At 33.1% G+C, this 19,627-nt stretch overlaps 1 protein-coding gene across 1 annotated transcript in view; it reads right to left on the bottom strand.

Moving 5' to 3' along the window:
• LOC106471892 (U3 small nucleolar RNA-associated protein 4 homolog) overlaps positions 1 to 18,865 on the bottom strand; it is a 66,227-nt gene extending 47,362 nt beyond the window's left edge. The window contains exons 1-4 of the mRNA XM_022400502.1: positions 18,671 to 18,865; positions 15,034 to 15,088; positions 13,890 to 14,009; positions 10,974 to 11,097 (exon numbers count right to left, since the gene is read on the bottom strand). Of these exons, the coding sequence (XP_022256210.1) occupies positions 10,974 to 11,097; positions 13,890 to 14,009; positions 15,034 to 15,088; positions 18,671 to 18,780 (409 nt within the window). The 5' untranslated portion in view covers positions 18,781 to 18,865. The remainder of the gene's footprint in view (positions 1 to 10,973; positions 11,098 to 13,889; positions 14,010 to 15,033; positions 15,089 to 18,670) is intronic.
• Between the last annotated feature and the right edge of the window lie 762 nt (positions 18,866 to 19,627).

Raw genomic sequence — 19,627 nt, 5'->3', positions numbered from 1 at the left:
GGGAAAAGCACAGGAATGTTGGAAAGACTGAGAGAACAGAAACAACAGCAGAAAATTTAAAAAAACTGCAGATACATTTGAGAGACGAAAAAAAAAAAAAAAAATAGAAAGAAAAAAAATGTAAACATTAGTTCAGTGTAGTAATGCAGTAGATAGAGGGCTAGGTAGTATTAAAAACTATATTTGATTTGATTTCTTAATAATACTTTCCTTAATAACAATAAGTAAAATTCTTCAATAATGGGCAGAAAATGCAAAGTACCTGTTGACTGGGTAAAAAAATATCCTGATTTCAAGGATTTTTTGTGGAGACAGTAGTAGTAGGCCTAAAGAAGTAGCTGTTGTATGCAAATACCATGCATTAAAAATATCAGTCGTTGACAGATAAAAGAAACCATATGACAGGCTAAATGAACATCTTTATAGTGCACATGATATTTTTCTAAAACAGAAGACTGAAAAATTTAAGAAGTTTTATAATACAGCAGGTCAGGTAGAGGGACAAAGAAGCAGAAGGTCAAAGTGCATTTCATTCATTTGTTGAAGTACTTTCCAAAGCTGGCTTGAGTATATATATGTCACTGATGGACCTTTAGGAGAGTTTGTGAAAAAATACTGTCCAGCAACGAAATCAATGCCAAAGTATGTTACATTGCAAAAGAAGTAATTGTCTCAAGTCTTTCAGAAACTTGTGGCAGAAACCAAAGAGCAAGTAAAAGATAAAAAGCATATCTTATAGTTGAAGAGTCCTCAAATGTATTTTGAAAGGCTACAGTTAATACATTGATGTCATATTACAAAAAAGTGTCAGCATTGCTTTGTGCTTGCAAAATCATTACAGCAGTATGAGAAGAAGTGGTCTGATGTTACTGCAATTGTACTGATTCTGCAAAGTTCAAGCGAAAGATGGTGAATGACATACATGTGGGTAAAGGTGTCAGTAAGTCCCTGCATGTCAATGATATGGCACATTTAATTCATGTTTCTGTTGACACTGCCCTTATTTGCTCTATATCAGATGATAAAAAAATAGTTAACAAATTTAGTGCCTTGTTTACAAATTAGAACACCTGTACAGTGAAGTGTGTGCTAAACCTAGAATTGAAAATGTAGAGAAATTTCCAGCTGTTGTTCCTACTAGATGGTTCTGTTGCTTTGAAAATCTGCATGTTGTTCTATGCATGTGGGCTGGCATGATGGCTCTCTTGAAGAGAGAATGCCCTGAACAAAAAATGTTTGATGTTAAAAAATCATTCCTATTAACCAACAATAATAAAAAGTCTATGCCTGGCTTGTATTTCTGAAAGAAAAGCATGAACCAGTTTTAACTGTGCAGAAGAAGTTGGGAAGAGATGGTACACAAGATGTACCACATTATGAAAGTCAAGCATTCCATTTGCTGGGAACAGAGCATGGATGTTGTACCAACAGAAAAGTGTGGTGTAATTTAGAAATGCTGTCACCTAAAGATGTTGTTTATGTGAGAAAATCCATTACTTACTTCTGTGTAGCTCTGAATAAAAAATGGAAAGTAACACCTGAAGGAAATGTGTCTACCACAGTAAAGAAGCTATGGATGCAAGCAAGAGTGTTGGATCCGTCTCTGAAGTCAGAAGAATGTTACGAGTTTGAAATGAAATGTTTTCACTTATGGAAGATGTAACATCTGAAGCTCTGCACTCAGAATTCAGTCAATACATGGCGGAAACCTCTCCAGACAATCTAGAACTTACAGCAGTGAGATCCTGGAAGAATGCTGCAGCCAGATACCCAGCTCTGTCAGAAGCAGCATTAATTCTATTTGGTATTCTGGCTGAGAGTAACAGCAGTAGTGTTCCTTTAATAAACTGCACTATATTTAAAGACCAGACTACAGTAAAATGTCTGAAAGTTAACATTTTTCTTACACTGAAAATGTACTTTTTGATAGGTACCTAACTCTTCTTACACAAAGCTATCTCAATCTTCCTTTTGCCCTCTAAGCATTGGTAAAAAAATCTTTATGCTCAGTGAGCTAGTCTATACACCCCATCAATTTGGAAGTAACAGCCAGAGCATGCAGATAATGAGCGACAAAGATATTGGGAGTAGTCCACATTCCAACCTCCATGATCTCTTCCAACAGATGGCAAAGGTGAGCAGCCAAAGACATGGTGATATGACAAATTTGATGGGAAGAAACACTGTGGAGGCAGTGACCTTCCATGGATAAGTCCAAATATGCCAGCCTAAGAAGTTGAAAAACCCAACCAGTTAGCATGACAGTGGAAAGATCCTGGGAAACAGAAGGGTTCCAGGGAATAAAAGTTGTGAATGTGATCTCTGAAAGGAGGCAGTATGGGCCACATAACACCCTTAGCAGCGAACCAGACAAAGAAGCCATCAGGATCAGAATGAGAGTACAGATGAGAGACAGAAAGCAAGGAAATGGTGTGAAAGCCAAACTGCCTTCACGTGCAGCATAAGTCTTAGGCAGGAAGGACTGGTTGGGATATAGGATGACATAAGAGGAATGGTAGAGGATGTGAAGAACATGATTGGCCAAAATATCTGATCAATGACATCCACAAGCAATGAGGAGAAGGAAATAGGTAATGAGTGTCAGACAGTATATGGAACATGTAGACAAAGGGTCCCTTTGGTGTGGTTTCTTGATCCACAGGTCTTTCAGTGGATGTATTACCAGCTGGGGACACCTCATATATGCCTTCACCAAACTCCCTCCTTTTGGTCTCCCATTGTACACCCACTGACTATGTGGGTGGACACATTCAGTCACGATTGGAGGGGCTTCACATCAATGCTTACCCTCCTATTTGACTCCTCTCCAGAGTTATATTCATAATCCAAACTATTCAGAGTCTAGTCCTACTGGTGGCTCCATATTGGCAGGCACAGCCATGGTTCCCACTGCTCCAACCTTTACTTTTACAACCTTCCCTACCCTTACCTCTGTTTCGGTCTCTACTCTGTCAACCTTGGTTGGACATTGTTCATTCAAACATCACCACACTCATAGCTTTTGTCGGGTCCATTGCCTCAGCCCAGGGACTGACTCCACATGTTGCATCTTTCCTTTCCCGATCCATCAGATCTTCGTCCTTGTCCACTTACCAAAGGTGATGATCTACCTTCTACCTTTTATCTCTTTAATGTGGTTTCTATCCTTCCCACCTTTCCATTCTTCACCTTTCCCAATTTTTCACCTGGATGTTTGACAAAGACTTGTCCACTTCAACGGTGTATAGCTATCGGGTAGCTTTATCGAACACCTTCCACGTTCTCGAAGTTTCATAATTTCCCTCCTTTTCCACTCATTTCGAGTCATGCATCCTGCACTTTCCTTTGATTTGCCAGATTGGGATCTCAGTGTGGTCCTTTATGCCTTTTCCCATCCTCCCAGAATCTTGTTGGTACAACAATCGATCTGAAACCAGCTTCTGGATGTCAGGAACATGGCACGCAAAGACCACAATGTGGTGACTGTGGTCATAGAAAAGGAGATCCAGGGTCTGAAAGCACAAAGACCTGGAATTGGTACACCCGTGCTTGGTAATATAAGTGTCCATTGTGGAGTTGTCAGAGTGTACCATAATCATCCTCCCAAACAGAAGAGGAAGGAAGTGGGACAAAGCTCGACGAACCACCATAAGCTCAAGAATGGTGATATGGAGAGAAGACTCCTTGATCGATCGGAGTCTGGAAATCTCCCAGGAGATGAGGTAAGCATCCCAACCTTCTAAGGTTGGATCGGTGAACAGATGAGGCAGCAGAAGCAACACCCCTGCCGTATTCTGGTCTCCGTCTAACCACCAAGCCAGGTCAACCCTGATCGGGAAATGAAGGATAAAAAGGGATCTGAGTAGAATTTCCACTGACCTAGGAACTCATATGAGCCCGACCCATGGGAATGCAACTTTCAAGGCAGCCTCCCCCTAAAGAAATAGAACCTCTTGGGTTGTGAGAGAATGTGAGGTGAGGGCTTTGTGAATTGCTTGTACCATATCCCAAAAACAAAAAGAAGAAGGCTGGGCCCAATTGATGTAGGAATGAAGAAATCCCTCAAATGAATGGGGGTAATAATGGACATCCCCCTTTCATCAAGAATCCCACCTGTGTTGCTTCTTGTAGGAGCAGAAGAATGTGGTCTCTTGACTGTAAATAGGAAGAAGAGAGCAGAAACCACTCATTCATGTAATGACGAGTGCAAAGACCCATCAAGTGAAGATGTAAGGCAAGAGTTCGTACCACTCAACAAAACACTAAAAGAGCTGAGGTTAGTCCAAAATTTAGGGTCCTGAACTGGAACACTTGACCTCGATCAATAAATAACTATTGATGATGTGAGCACTGTGGGGATGAAACCTGAATTGTAGAAAATTTGGTTTCTAGTATCAAGAATCTAGGAAAATGAGCCGAAGCAAAGCTCAGCCCTACAAACAGAAAAAATGGACACATCAGTGATGTAGCAAGGCAAAAAAAAAACACACAAAATAATTAAATCCTACACTGATAAAGATTAGGATTATAAGGCAAATATTTAATAATGGCAAGAAAAACGTTATCCAAATAGAACAATGAATTAAATGTGACTAGTAGTAATGATATGTAATGTACAAACTATCTAACCATACCTAGTGAATAAAGGATTTATGAATACTGAACTGACAAACCATCCAAGTTTACCTACTCCATAAAGTGTGGAATAACAACCAACTGACTAAAATTACCAAGAAAACAAAGTAATAATTAATATCTGACTTTCAGTTTATCTTAAGTAAATTAGACGATGTAAGTAAATCCAACACTGACAAAAATTAGGATTATAAATCACATATTTAACAATGGCAAGAAAAATAATTACTCAGATAGAACAATGAATTAGATGTGACTAATAGTAATGATATGTAACATACAAACTATCTAAACATATCTAGTTAAAGTATTTGTTAATATCAAACTGAAAAAAAAACTAGAAATTTACCGAATCTACAATATTAACGAACATGCTAAAAAACAACTAAAATTACCTAGAAAAACAAAGTAATAATCAATATCTAATTTACAATTCTTCTAAATTAACTTAGACGAAAAAGGACAAATAAATAACTAAGTTACCAAAGTCCAAGCACTGATGCAGTGTAATACTTAATTCTCCCATACGTAAAGAAGGACAAAGCCACACAAAGGGCATCTGAGCTGCACCTACCACTGACAGAACTGGAAGTAATACGAAAAAAGGAGGAGGAGAACAAACCTCCACCAAAGAGAACGATATGGCGGCACGGCAACTGGAGTAGGAAAAAGAAAACTAGCGAAATCACTCACATCTGGAATATACGGCAAAACCAGAATATGCATCAACTGACGACCTAATTAACAAGCTGTAAAAAATGTGGAAGGGTAAACTCATGAAGAGGTGTAGAGTGTGACAGACCAAAATTAAAAGATGCCAGAAAAGGAGAGCCCAAACAGTCTTCTCCTTGATTGTATTCTTCCTCAGAAACATTGTCAAGTTGAGAAGAAGATATCACTGGCCAAACATATGAATCTAACTTCCGGCAAATTAAGACGTGTACCTCCTCTTCAGATAGAGTCAAACCCAATTCATGGGAAATTTTACTCATACCGTTTTTGATTGTAACAGGAATTTCTGAACTCCATCATAAGGTTGTTTATAATTCGTTAACAAGAAACAATTGCAAAAAAAAACTGAAACAATTAAATGCAAATTGGTAAAATAAAAGTATTGAAAAAAAAAATTTAAATGGCAAAGAAGCACAATCACAATCGGTAGCCACATGTGAAAACACATATGTTTAAGCAATGCTGTGTCAATTGAGAAAGTGAGGATTGAGTGGGAATAGCAGATGGAGCTAACTGTATCAATAAAGATGGCACAATACTATTGGTGAAGAGCAGATGGAGCTAACTGTATCAATAAAGATGGCACAATACTATTGGTGAAGAGCAGATGGAGCTAACTGTATCAATAAAGATGGCACAATACTATTGGTGAAGAGCAGATGGAGCTAACTGTATCAATAAAGATGGCACAATACTATTGGTGAAGAGCAGATGGAGCTAACTGTATCAATAAAGATGGCACAATACTATTGGTGAAGAGCAGATGGAGCTAACTGTATCAATAAAGATGGCACAATATTGGTGAAGAGTAGTCATACGATATGCACATATTCTAAAATGGCACAAAATTGATGAGGTATATAGACTGGTGCACTAAGCATGAAAATTTTTTACCAGTGTTTAGAGAGCACAAAGAAGATTGAGATAGCTTTGTATGACTGTATCAGAAATGCACTTAAACAGCAAATAATAATATATATTAATCGACATCTGTAATCAAATTAGTGTAGTAATCTATGCTTGGTGTATTGTCACCCAACCAAAAAAAACAACAACACAAACTGGTGGGAAAACCAGAAATTTTTTCGTCCAGCTTATAATTAGTTATACTTTTTTTGAGAATGAGAATGCCCTTCTGATAACATTTACTTGGTGTTTAACTCTTTTAACATGGGTTCAGTCCCAAGTACTGACCTCATAACAATTTTGTAATTGCTATAGTTTTCATGCTATAACTTTTAAATTAGTAAGCATATCTTCACAAAATTTTGCTTATCATCGGTAAACATTACAAGGCTTTCGTATGCAAAATATCAGATTCTTTTTATTAAGTTTTAATATTTCTTAAGTAATGTTTTTCTCATACCTTTTTTTCTTTTTAAATGTTGACTATCCCAGATGCAAAGTAAATTTGATTTTAAGATTTTTTTGTATACAACTTGTAACATTTTTCAGATTGAGAGAGTAGTCAGCTGTACTTTGTGTTTCAAGCATTATTGATTTATTTTCTGGATAAAACCCAATCTCCACCTGAATATTCACTCGTTCTTGATTATACCCAAAAAATTTCATCTAATTTTGCCTAATTTTTTTAATAAAAGATTTTACCCAATTTCAAAAACTCGAATTTAGAAAAAAAATTTCCCCTGATAATTAGAACCCCTAGTTATGAGGTTTGTATATCTTATATAAAAGAATGGCATTTTAGGAGTGCTAGATGATTAAATAAACTTTATTTAGAAGAAGATCATGATGTTTTTAATTGTTGGTTTAACACTCTGTTGGAATAAAACATCATCAACTTTAGTGCAGAAATTTCAACCTCTTTCTTCAATATATAATTAACTTTTCCAAATGAGGAGAGTGTATCCCTCGTCTGCTGGTTTAATCACAATTCTTTGCACTTCCGTAATGATGATAAAGCATCTCTTTCTTTTTCGGATAAGTTTTTCCATTTGTATATCTTTTTCAAGTTGAGAAATTTAATGTCAGTTTAAATAATTTAAAAATCTTCTCTTCTTCATTATTTATGATTTTTTCTTTATCTTATTTATCTACTGTATTATTTAAATTGTATCACATTGTTTCACTTTCATATTTGCTTCCACTGTTTGTTTTGAGTACACGAGCACGCAAGTTCTGAAAACATATAACTGTCAATTATTTAATTTTCTGATGAAGAGCAGTTGTTAGATAAAATAACTTTATCTCTATTTCAATATTGTACTTTAGTGACTATGTTTTGTTGCATTAATCTCTCAACATTATGTGAATTCGAGTTCGGAAACTTCATCATTTCTGCTATAATGTCAAACTTAAGAAGTTTTTATAAACCATATGTTGAAATATGCTACAGTTTTCACAGCTACATCCCAACAGTATTTTATATTGTTATCCCAACAATATTTTCCATACTGCCTTATACCTCCTTTGTTCTACTTTTACCAAGGCAAGATACTGTAGCCACATCAATTTTATTCCAACTTGTTTAAAAAGAAATGTCATACCTTTCATATTCCATTACACATTTCGACAAGACCACTGAACTAGCTATATCGTAAATGTCTCCATACGATCTACACACAACAAGTGCATCTAACCCATAATAATTACTGCAAGATTTGCAACATGTATTCTCAAGATATATTACACAGCTGCACAATCCTTATGATCAAAGTATTGTAAGAAACGTTCATGTGCATATTCATTAACTTAATTACCATTAACTCATTTGTGAAAAACTTAGAGAACTCAATTCTTCTTATGACTCAGTAAATGTCTTGACCAACAATAAATGTGTTGTCATCACATCACCTGAATTAATACTCAGTGATAATGCTTGAAGATGGCTTGAATGGGTATTGAAGAAAAACTTTAATATAACAGCAAATGTACAAAGTTTCGACAAGGTTTTGTCATCATCAGGTATTTGTTATTCCATGTATAACTTTTTAACTATGTTCTCTCACCTATCCACCACCATAAACCAATTATACCGTGAAACTATCTTTAAACTTTGTAACCTGAATATAAAAACCATTAAAAAGTAGCTGATGATGCCAAACCCTTGTCGAAATGTTGTACATTTGCTGTTATGTTAAACTTATATTAAAGTTTTTCTTCATTACCAATTCAAGCCATCTCCAAGCATTATTAGTCTTAAAGTGGGTCATCAAATTTAACACTCAGTGATGCGGAACATCACATCCTATAAAAAAAGGACTGCATTTTGTACATCCAGACCTAAACCTGATGAATATATTCTGTCAAAGCAGACTTCAGCTTAAAGGGGCGATGTATGTTACATTGTTGTTTAATTTGGTTGGAGTTGGATCATTTGTTCGTCTTGTGAAGATCCATCGGTCTCTATGATGCCCTGATTCTTATCTGTGTCACTGATGGTTCATGAGAAAAATGGAACTAGCTTGAACACAAAAAAGTCATTATTAGGAACTCTTCTCTGCATGTTCAGATCAGACATTAATTCTCTCAACTTGGAAAGACTTACAAACAGAAAAACTTAACAGTATTAGTATTGGTCAATTTTTTTTTTTTTTTTACACGTCAGCATTGGTTATCAAGTAAAGAATGATATCAGTACTCAGAACAATGGGGTCACTAGACAGGAAACAGTTAAGTGTATATAGTTAAAATCATCTATTAACCCTATCCGCCCGGGCATCATTTAGTGTGCATGTCACTAGGTTTTAGTTGCTTACATTCAAAATTCTATTAAACTACTTTTTGTTTATATTATATCAATTAGTATAGCATACAATTGTAACTAATAATCCACATTTTAAGTTCTTAATTCTATAAGGCAATATCTAAATAAATCCTGAATTTCCCCTAGTATGAGAAAGGTGACATATTCTGTAGGCATCTCCTCTTCTCTATTTTATTCCCCACCTTTCCAATAAGTAAGAAATTCAACGTAAATTACTCACTATAAAATCTTCATTGCCCAGACAAACCATAATTTTTATAGCTTTCAATTTTATTTGGTTACAGAGCTATCAAATAGAAAATCAGATCACTCTTGCCACACCTACCTGTCACATCCTCTTTTTCAGGATTTGTTAATAGTTCTCTCTTATGTTTCATTCTATATTATCTATAACCAATAAAAATACATGTTTTCATCTATCAAATGACTATTATATTACATTGTGTTCTGAAGAGAGAATTGTCAATTTATCTTTTAGTACAAGTTTCGTTCCCATGGGAAAGATAATGGCTAGCTTGGATGAATTTGTAACAGCTCTTGTAACATAGTTAGAAAGCCAGAAGAACTGTGTTGGTCAGAGGAAATTGTCTGCTTTTTGCATGTTATTATTCTATGTTCTTTTGTGCATTATTTCATTAAATAAAAATTATTCAGTGCATTACTACCATTAGTATAAAAAAAGTAAGGTTAGGTGTAATCAACAGTCAACAGCAAAAAAAAGAAGACACAGGTAAGTACTATGTTTCTTGTTTTTCATGTTTATTCTTTATATATTATTATAAAAGTAACTAAAATGAAAAAATAAGGATCTTTTTAGATTAGTTAAAGTTAGATTAGGTAAAATAGATAATAATAATAATAACATAATAACAATATTTCACAAGGTACGCATGCGAGCAGCTCAGAGTAACTCGTGGTAATGTAAATCAATAGCGTAATGTGAGCTGCATGTTCCCCAAGTGATTTACAACTTATAATGGTGAGAATAATAGTTAGACATGGTTCAAAAGGCAATAAAACAATAAAATTTAATTATAAATAGATGTATACTGTTATGAGTTTAAAGCTACTTAGGATAAACAAATGTAGTTTCATGTTACAATTTGAAGTCATTCTAGAAAGAAAAAGTGGGTAATTTAGATTTATTTAGATTTTTTTGTGTGATTAAGAGGTCGGTCAAATTGACCAACCTTGTACAGTTAGAGTAGAGAAAACAACATAAAGCATAAAATTTTACTGAAATATATTTAGGAGGTTTTAGAGATTACAAAAATGAAATTTGAGAGTTTTGAGATGAAGGAAAGTATTTTTAATCATAACATGAAAATCACTTTGCATATGGACTATTCAAAACAAATAAACAATATATATTCATGGACAAATCAATTTTTTAGTTTATTAAAAATACCTCATTAAAAAATATGATTTTTTGCATGTGAATGACTTATAATGTTCCCTGAAAGACTGCCAAATATTGTGAAGGTATACATGCTATATTAAAAGTTAGTAGTATCAAATCTATTAAGACTTTGAACAAATAAAAAGAGGTCGTGGTCTGTCAAATTGACCAAGCCGATATTGAGAGAGTTAATATCATGTCGGTTTGGTTTCTTTTGAATATTGTGCAAAGCTACACAATGGCTATCTGCACTAGCTGTCCCGAATTTTGCAGGGAAAGACTAGAGGGAAGGCAGCTAGTCTTCACCACTAACTCTTAAGCTGCTCTTTTTTCCAATGCATAGTGGAATTGACTATCACATTATAAAACCCTCACAGCTGAAAGGGCTAGCATGTTTGGTAGTATAAGGATTCAAACCCACGACCACAGATTGAGTGCCTCAACCACATTAATATTGTGTTCTCTTGCTTTTCTGTCTTTAATTTTGACCAATTTGACTCTGTACAGGATTGAAATGAAGAATGCCTATACTTACAGCAAGTAGTGACTTCCTATCATTGAAACCCTGACACCATGCTGGTCCTGATGTGACTGGAACAGAGTACTGAAATACATTTTTAAATTTTGCTGTTAGTAAAAAATATTAAAAACAACTTACATATATTTAATTTTTTAAGTAGAAAACACAATGATCTGAGCATATTTAACTTTAATTGCACCAATGGTAAAATACATTTCCCACATTTGATGACAATATTTTTAGTTACGTTGCTAACAAATGAATTATTAGAAATATTAATAAAATAAAATAAATTAATAGAAATAATAAAATTAATCTTCAAAACTGTTGAATCAGTTCATCAAGGTTTGATTTTTTTTTCATATCCCAAAATTTAGGAACAAGAAAGGAGAAAAAGAGACAAAAAGGCTCAAAAAATTACCACAGTTCTCAGAAACAACTGACCAAAAAGAGAAATTATAATTTTTTTAGATCCAAACACATTAAATAAGTTTAGGCAAATTTAATTGAGTAATGTAAACTATTTCATCAGCAAAACTAACTAACAATCATTTTGACAGAAGTCCGCAACCGAGTTTCCAACATTTATACTTACTATCTCTAAACTTCACTTTTAGAACCTGTTTAGGCACTGTTCACTGCTGGTGGAATCTGTATTGTCCTTATTGAGTAATTTCATGCTTTTGCTTGTTATAACATTTAGTTTAAAGAACTGACAAAAAACTGGATAAAATAGCAGTAATTAGTGTGATTAACTGTAATATTGCCAATATTTTTATTTTATATTTTGCGTAACTCGTATATTACTATTAAGGACCCTGTTATCAACAATATCATGGCACATAAAGAGTTTGATGGTAGAAAGCAAAAGTTAAATCCAGCCTAAAAATTAATAGGTGAATAAAAACTTGGTTTGATGGCAGAAAGCAAAAGGTTGTAAGAAATAAATGTATTTTTATTTATCGAAACCTGTTGTAATGTGCGTACCTTTATGATGATGATTTGGATAGCTCCTTTGGCGTAAAAGCCGATACTGTTAATAATCTCTCTTTAATTAAGATGGACCTGGACAATTATGATTCATGATAAAGATTAACAATCAAAGGTTTTCAGAAATAGAAAATAAGCTATCTATCAGGGTGTTCCCTTCCCAGTAAAAATCAAACAAACATGGAAACTGTAACAAAAAAAACTCAAATAACTTTGTTAGAAAGGAATACAGTTTACTAAAACTGATAGGATATAAGCTAACTAATTTTATTAGTAGCTTAAAAAGCTAATTCCTTTTCCCATTTAGTTCATCCAAAGTTTTAAAACAACTTATGTCAGGGCTAGAAGCGACATTCACAGAAAGTTTCCATATTTTCTAAAATAGATTTTTCTTCAACAAAAATAAAATTCAAATAAAGCTTTTATCCCTTTTTATGAATTTAGTGAGATGAAGAATCTCTCTCTCTCTCTTTCATCATCAACAAAAATGCTGGTACAAATTGTTTACATTACAGTCGTGTTTCTTTCCTTTTTAGTAATGTTTCCAGTGATATCCATTAAAAACCAATATGGTTACACGCTATTTTTTAATCATACATGCATAAAACCCTTATTATAAAATTCAATGTTCTGGAGTTACGAGATTTTTTATAGCCTTCTTTTATCTTAAGAATTTTCTGGATTTCTTTTTCGATAAAATCCAGCATCCATTACTTTACTAGTAAACTTCAAATTCTAATAGGTTTTGAAAATCTTATTTTTTTTTTACAGTTTAATTCTCCAAACTTTCCATCACTAGATGTTTTCCAGAAATGTTCACCACAGAGTTTTGAACAGAACGTTTGTACCTGATATTCACACAAATATACAAAATTAAACATTCTTATTTTTGTTTCATCTAGGATGGCTAGGATTGGTGAACTATACCCTGCCAGTCTCGTTTTATTGAGTCAGGTTTTATAATTTTAGTAAGCTGTGTATTGTCACAGTCTATATTTGTTGAGCTAGGACATGTTGAGCTATACCCTGACAGACTGTTTCTTTTTTGGAGTTAGAATGTCCAAACTTGTTGAGCTATATCCAGCTGTTCTGTTTTTGTTGAGTCAGGTTGGTTAGGCTTGGTGAACTATACCTTGCCAGTCTCTTTTTATTGAGTCAAATTTTATAATTTTAGTAAGCTGTATATTGTGACAGTCTATTTTTGTTGAGCCAGGACATGTTGAACTATCCCTGACAGATCGTTTCTTTTTGAAGTTAGGATGTTCAAACTTGTTGAGCTCTATCCAGCTATTCTATTTTTGTTGAATCAGGTTGGTTAGGTTTGGTAAGAGCTACTCTACTAGCCAGGCTTTAACAGATAGTTAGTACAAGTTATTATTTTGTGCTATCAGTTATTATAACTTTGAATTTAGATGTTTCTTGATTACTTATAATCGAGAAAATAAATGGCAAAAATAGTTGTAATTCATTTTTTATTGTGATGGTTGACAATTTTTCTCTTACAACAAAATTAATATAGAACTTGAAAGTGTGTATCTAGTTAATGAAATAGGTACTCAAAAAAGAAAAACTGAATAATTAAAAAACTTCAGAAAATTTATATCTAGTGAAACATTTGCCAGAAAAAACAACATTTTTTCTTGGTTTTAACTTAGTTTGTTCATATGTGAGAACTCATAATATGTTTATGTCATAACCTCTTAGTATTCAATATTAAAAAACACTATTCGTTATTAACCAGCTCTTCTCATATCTTATGGAAAAGTGATAGAGTATTGTTGTAACAAAATTTCACATTTCATAGCAGTGTTTTTTCATGAAGATAACTGCAAAATAGCAACTTCAACAGTGCCTTACTCATTCATAAAAACTTGTATTTAGCTTACTTTTGGGACAAGCCGTAAGAGGTCGTATTCAGTAATATAACCCTGAAGTCCGCAGGAAAAAAGTCTACCTTTACACCACACCACAGCTTCTACTGAGCAGCCTGGGTCACCTGGTATCACCTAAATGGTATAATACATACATGGTATAATACACACAAACTGTAAACAGAACTTCAACTTAGTTTTTGATAACTAGATGTACTTCTGCTGGGTCCCCGAAAGCGTTCTGTTTAAAGAGTAAATAAAACCAAAATTAAGAGTTACAAATTTTTTTATTTCTTGCCTTTGAAGTTCATATGTCATGCTGTGTTGTAATACATAGAGTCAATAATTCTTCTCGTGATTCGTGGAATGCACACGTTTTAATGATGCCACAGTACAAATTGCAATGTTAAGCATTTCTTATGTGACGTCATTTTAGTGACTGACTGACAAACTACTGTGATGCAAGTGGTTAAAACAAGTGACCCTTCCAGACTATCTTCGGCCCCCTTTCAGGGAAATTATATATTATTATTTAGTACAAAATATATTATTATTTAGTACAAAATATATGTCATACTTTTGATTGGCATTTCTATAATATTTAGTAGGAATTATTATGAATTTATCATGTACACTATTTATTGAATAAATTGTAGCCTGTTACAAAAAAAAACAGCTACAAAACAGTCAAAGTTTTAAACAACTATACCAACTTTAAAGGATGCATAAGCCATTTAATCATGTAATCATTTTTCAATCTTTTTGATAGAAAAAGAATGGGTTACTGATAAATATTCATCTTGTAAAAAGCCTAATAAGATGAAACTTAAAATAAATACTTTGTTCTGATTCAGATATTAAAGGAAACGTTTTTACTCCATGATGATTGGTAGATATTAAAATACTGCTTTTTTCAGAAAAGAAGGTACTGTATATTAAACACAACACTGGCTTAGATGTATATGAACACACTCACTGTAACTTTCAGAAAAAAAAGATATATTATTTATTCTATCAGATTACTGTATTATCACAATATTTAAAACATATTACACAGATTTATAATGACTAATAAGTGGTTGAAACAAATTTTAGTACACATAGCAATGTATATTTTTGTGTATTTTGAAATAAGTAAATAGAAAACACTGAAACTTACACTCTCTTGGAAATGAGTATTGGAAAGGTTCCATATCTCTATCGAAAAATCTGACCTAAAAAATAAAATATCAAAATGCTAATCACACTAATTAGATTTGAAAAAAATTCTCTACATGATTTTTTTACACATTTTCTGTTTTTCTTCTGGCTTTGAAAAATTCATTTAAAACTAATAAAGACAAGTACAAAAAATACACACATAAAAACAATATCATTTTAGGTGCATACACACATTTGTACATATATGTACTACAATTCTTATTTCTTTTGAAAATTCATTGGTTAGCTATATTAATATGAAGGATGTGTTTAAACTGAAAATCTTACATGTATGTGTAAATGAAGATTGACCTCAAGGGTGAAAGTTTTGTAACCTTGTTTTTTTCCTTATGATTATTTTCACAAGTCATTTCCAGTTTTATACTCTAAATTTAGTATGCATCATCTGCAGCTTGTAAAATACAGGGTGGTCCAAAATTAATTTCTTATTTTAAAATATAATAAATAACTAACCAAAGAAATACAACCATGGAGTTTTAAACATCATGTAGCCCAACTCAAACAGTTTTTATTGTCATGTTTATTTTCACTCCAGTAATTAGTGTTACCCTGTAAAATGACAACAGTGCAAGAAAAGGCTCAATGCATCATTTGGCTTGCAGAGACACCAAGTCAGTGACTGTGGTGCAGTATAATTACAGATACTAGTACAGTTAATAACCACCATTGAAACTATCTGAGAATGGATGAAGAAGTTTCTGAGGATAAGCAGTGTGTTACAACGATCGGGAGCTGGAAGGCCCTCTGTCAGTGATGAACATATCAAACAAGTACACAAAGAAGTTTCTGAGGACAGGCAGTGTGTTACAATGATCGGGAGCTGGAAGGCCCTCTGTCAGTAATGAACATATCAAACAAGTACACAAAGAAGTTTCTGAGAACAGGCAGTGTGTTACAACGATCAGTAGCTGGAAGGCCCTCTATCAGTGATGAACATATCAAACAAGTACACAAAGAAGTTTCTGAGGACAGGCAGTGTGTTACAACGATCAGTAGCTGGAAGGCCCTCTGTCAGTGATGAGCATATGAAACAAGTACACAAATCATTTTAGCGTAGCCCACGAAAACCACTTTGGCATGAGAACTTAACATGACATAAAAATCCCTGCACTGTGTCATTCACAAATGTCTTCATCTGCATGACTACAGACTTCAGTTGGTACAAGTACTGCAACCAGATGACAGACCAAAGCACAAGACATTTGTGGTGAACCACCTTGACTGCATAGATGAAGACAACACATTTCTAGCTCGTGTACTGCTTAGTAATGAAGCTACATTACCCACCTAAGGTAAAGTGATTCATCATAATGCCCACATTCGGGGCTCAAAAAACCCCATCACACCACTGAACTCATGCATAGCCCAAAAATGAACGAGTGGTACAGTTGCATGTGTGACAAGATTATTGATCCTTTCTTTTTTTGCTGAGAGAACCATTACCAGGTGCATGTACCTTGACATGCTGGAACAATCTGTGGTCACACAGCTGGAGAAAATGCAACCACACATAATCTTTCAACAGGATGGTACTAAACATCACTGGAGATTGTTGGTCAGATGCTTCCTAGATCAGACATTTCTGAGGTTATGGATTGGTCTGGGTGGGCCAATTCCATGGCTTCCATATTTGCCAGATATCACTCCACTAGACTTCTTTGTTTGGGAATATGTTAAAGATTCATGTATCATACATCTATATCAAACATCATGGAGCTAAAGACCAGGATAACAGATGTCATTGCCAGTGTAACTATGGACATATTGGTTAAACGTGCTGAGAGCCACTAATGGTGCACACACAGAAGTCTACTTACATGTGAATAAAAACTGTTTGAGTTCGCTATAAGATGTTGAAAACTTCTTTAGTTATTAAATTTCAAAATGGGAAAGATAATTTTGGACCTGTAGTTTATGAAAATTAGGTTTAAACATTGATTTATTAAATGCAGCTTTGAATGAGAATTGCTGGTATTTTAACATTGAATCCTATTATTTTAAAACAGAACTGACTATTTCATTAGAAAAATGCATCTTCAGGTGCAAATATAAAATATAATTGAAAAAAAAAAATCAACAGATAATGTAAAATACTTTTAATAGTTAACATACTCTGCAAAAATAAATATTAACTTATAGCAAAATGTAATATTACAGGTCCTAATAGTCTAAGACATACAGTACGATAGAGAGCAATAAGAAATATAGTTCCTGTTCAAGTTTATAAAAAAATAATTTACAAACAAAAATGAAAAAGAAACATGAACAATTAAAACGTCATAATAATTGAATACTTGTTCTATACAGCTAACCTGAGCCTATCTTTTAAGAGATATATGTCTATACTGAGATAAGAAAGACAAAGAGAAAAAAACGCTTTTACTAAGTAGAGCACTGTTTTTTCTGCCTTGAAATCTTTACATAATAAACTGTTTGAAAAACTTTTTGTAATCCAAAGCATCACCTGAGTATAACTATGTCAAGAAATAAAACTGATTTCATTCTGCATGAAAAACAACCATTACTGTGTAGCACATATCCTGTGTAATTTGTAGAATGTTGCTAAAAGTTTTGTTAACTGTTCAACAAGTATGATGTACCTTCTAAAAATATCATCAAATTATCTGTCTAATGAAATATTAATTACACATATTTTAAAAGAATATAATGCAAGACTTATAATAAATATAAAAGTGAAATACATAACATAACTAAGTGTAATACATGATAAGTAATGGTGAAATAAACAGTTTGAAGTCAAAGGTATAACAAATTTTAAAATATTTATCATACACATCATATGCCAATATCACGAAAGGTGTGGTACATTTTCTTATTGCCAGCTGACTGGTGAAGAAAAAGTTACAAACAACTACACAAAACTTGAAGTTGATGCATATATAACAGTCTTAGTGCTAAAATTACTGTAGTTTAACTTTAAGACCATTTCTTCCAAACTCATAGTATAAGATCAGTTGGCCTAATTATAATCTAAATTTGGTAGTTCTACTTCTTATCTGTGTTTTTATTCCATTAATTACATATTTCAACAAAAATATCTTAACTTAATATTTAAATTACTTGCTGCTATAAATATCATCATCATTTCTATCATATTCATTTCCCACCATCATCTGTTATAATTATACTGACTGTTAATGTTATACATCTTGTATAACATGTTAAACTTACAATAACACAATATACAGGTAGGTACATCTTTTTCAATGCTTCTTAATTTAATTTAAAATTCAGACACAAAGCAACTGCTCAGTTCATTTAAAAATTAGTTATAATCATGATTATTTTCATTTTTACATTTCAATTAAATCCCCACAAATATTATAAAAAAATATTCGTCACATGCTTTACTTTTAGAACTTAATTAGATTATTTCAAAATGAATGGTTATTTATTTTTAATTTTGCTTCTAAACACAACTAGCTCGATGAGTAAGACTCTCCCAATAATTTCGAATTCATAAAATTAGGCCTAATAAGTAATAGTAATACTGAATAGTACTAGTAGTAATATAACTCAAGAAAAATTAAGTTCTATTCAACAACACTGCTCACCTTGCAACAGCAAGTTTCTTTGTGTTGTATTCGAAAGCAAGACAATGAATTGATTTTGGATCAGGTTGAAAAAAGTTAACGTGATGTACTCGAAATTTGTGTTTATTCATTTTAATTTAAAATTATAACACAAAAAATAATATATCAATTCTTCGACGCAAAACACATGGCATTCATTGAATGTACGCTGCTGACATCTATGATATACAAAGCAATAGCTATGTAGCTCATAATTAACAATGGATATACCTATATATATATATATAATACAGAAATAAGCGACACTACAACCCTAAATTAAGTTTTTATTTTTACCAGATTGGACACTCAACATTACACTTTTTAGCTGCAGGAGCGTACCACTAAAATACATACAGTAGCTGAAAGTACAAAGTTTTGGTTTATTTATTTGAGAAATTTTAGTACGTTTAGTACTCTATGTAATAGTGTTAAATTTTGAAAACTTAAACTGTTAGATGTAGTAACCCAAAATTCCTATAGCAAATGTAAATAATAATCATGAAAATTAAGGTAAATACGTATAGACATAAGGGTCACCCTTTATCCCTGCTCATTTGTGGTCGAAGTTGTTCGATTCTTATTTTCTTTCAATTTTCTATCGGTGTATTTAGTGGCTTTGATAAATATGTGTATAGAGAAGGGTGGATTCGTGTTGGAATTTACTTAATTATAATTAACTTAAAAAATGATTTGCAACTGCACTTTTCTCATATTGTAGCCTGTAAAGAGAGTTATGGTATTAGACGCAAAACACCCATCTCTAGACGTTTTTTGTAAGACAGTTGGCTTTGTTACACTATAGGAAACAACAACTTAGAGACTTTTCTCACAAATGTTAACAAATTCAAGAAACATATTGTTACGTCTCCGTTTGTTAATTAACTTTCCGTAACTTCGTTCCGACGAAACTTTAGAGACAGAAGTCCTTTCTTAATA

This window comes from Limulus polyphemus, unplaced genomic scaffold, assembly GCF_000517525.1.
Source record: "Limulus polyphemus unplaced genomic scaffold, Limulus_polyphemus-2.1.2 Scaffold4945, whole genome shotgun sequence".
NCBI classification, from domain to species: Eukaryota; Metazoa; Arthropoda; class Merostomata; order Xiphosura; family Limulidae; genus Limulus; species Limulus polyphemus.
Note: the sequence above shows the minus strand (reverse complement) of the source record. Positions and strands in the feature narration are given on the sequence as shown.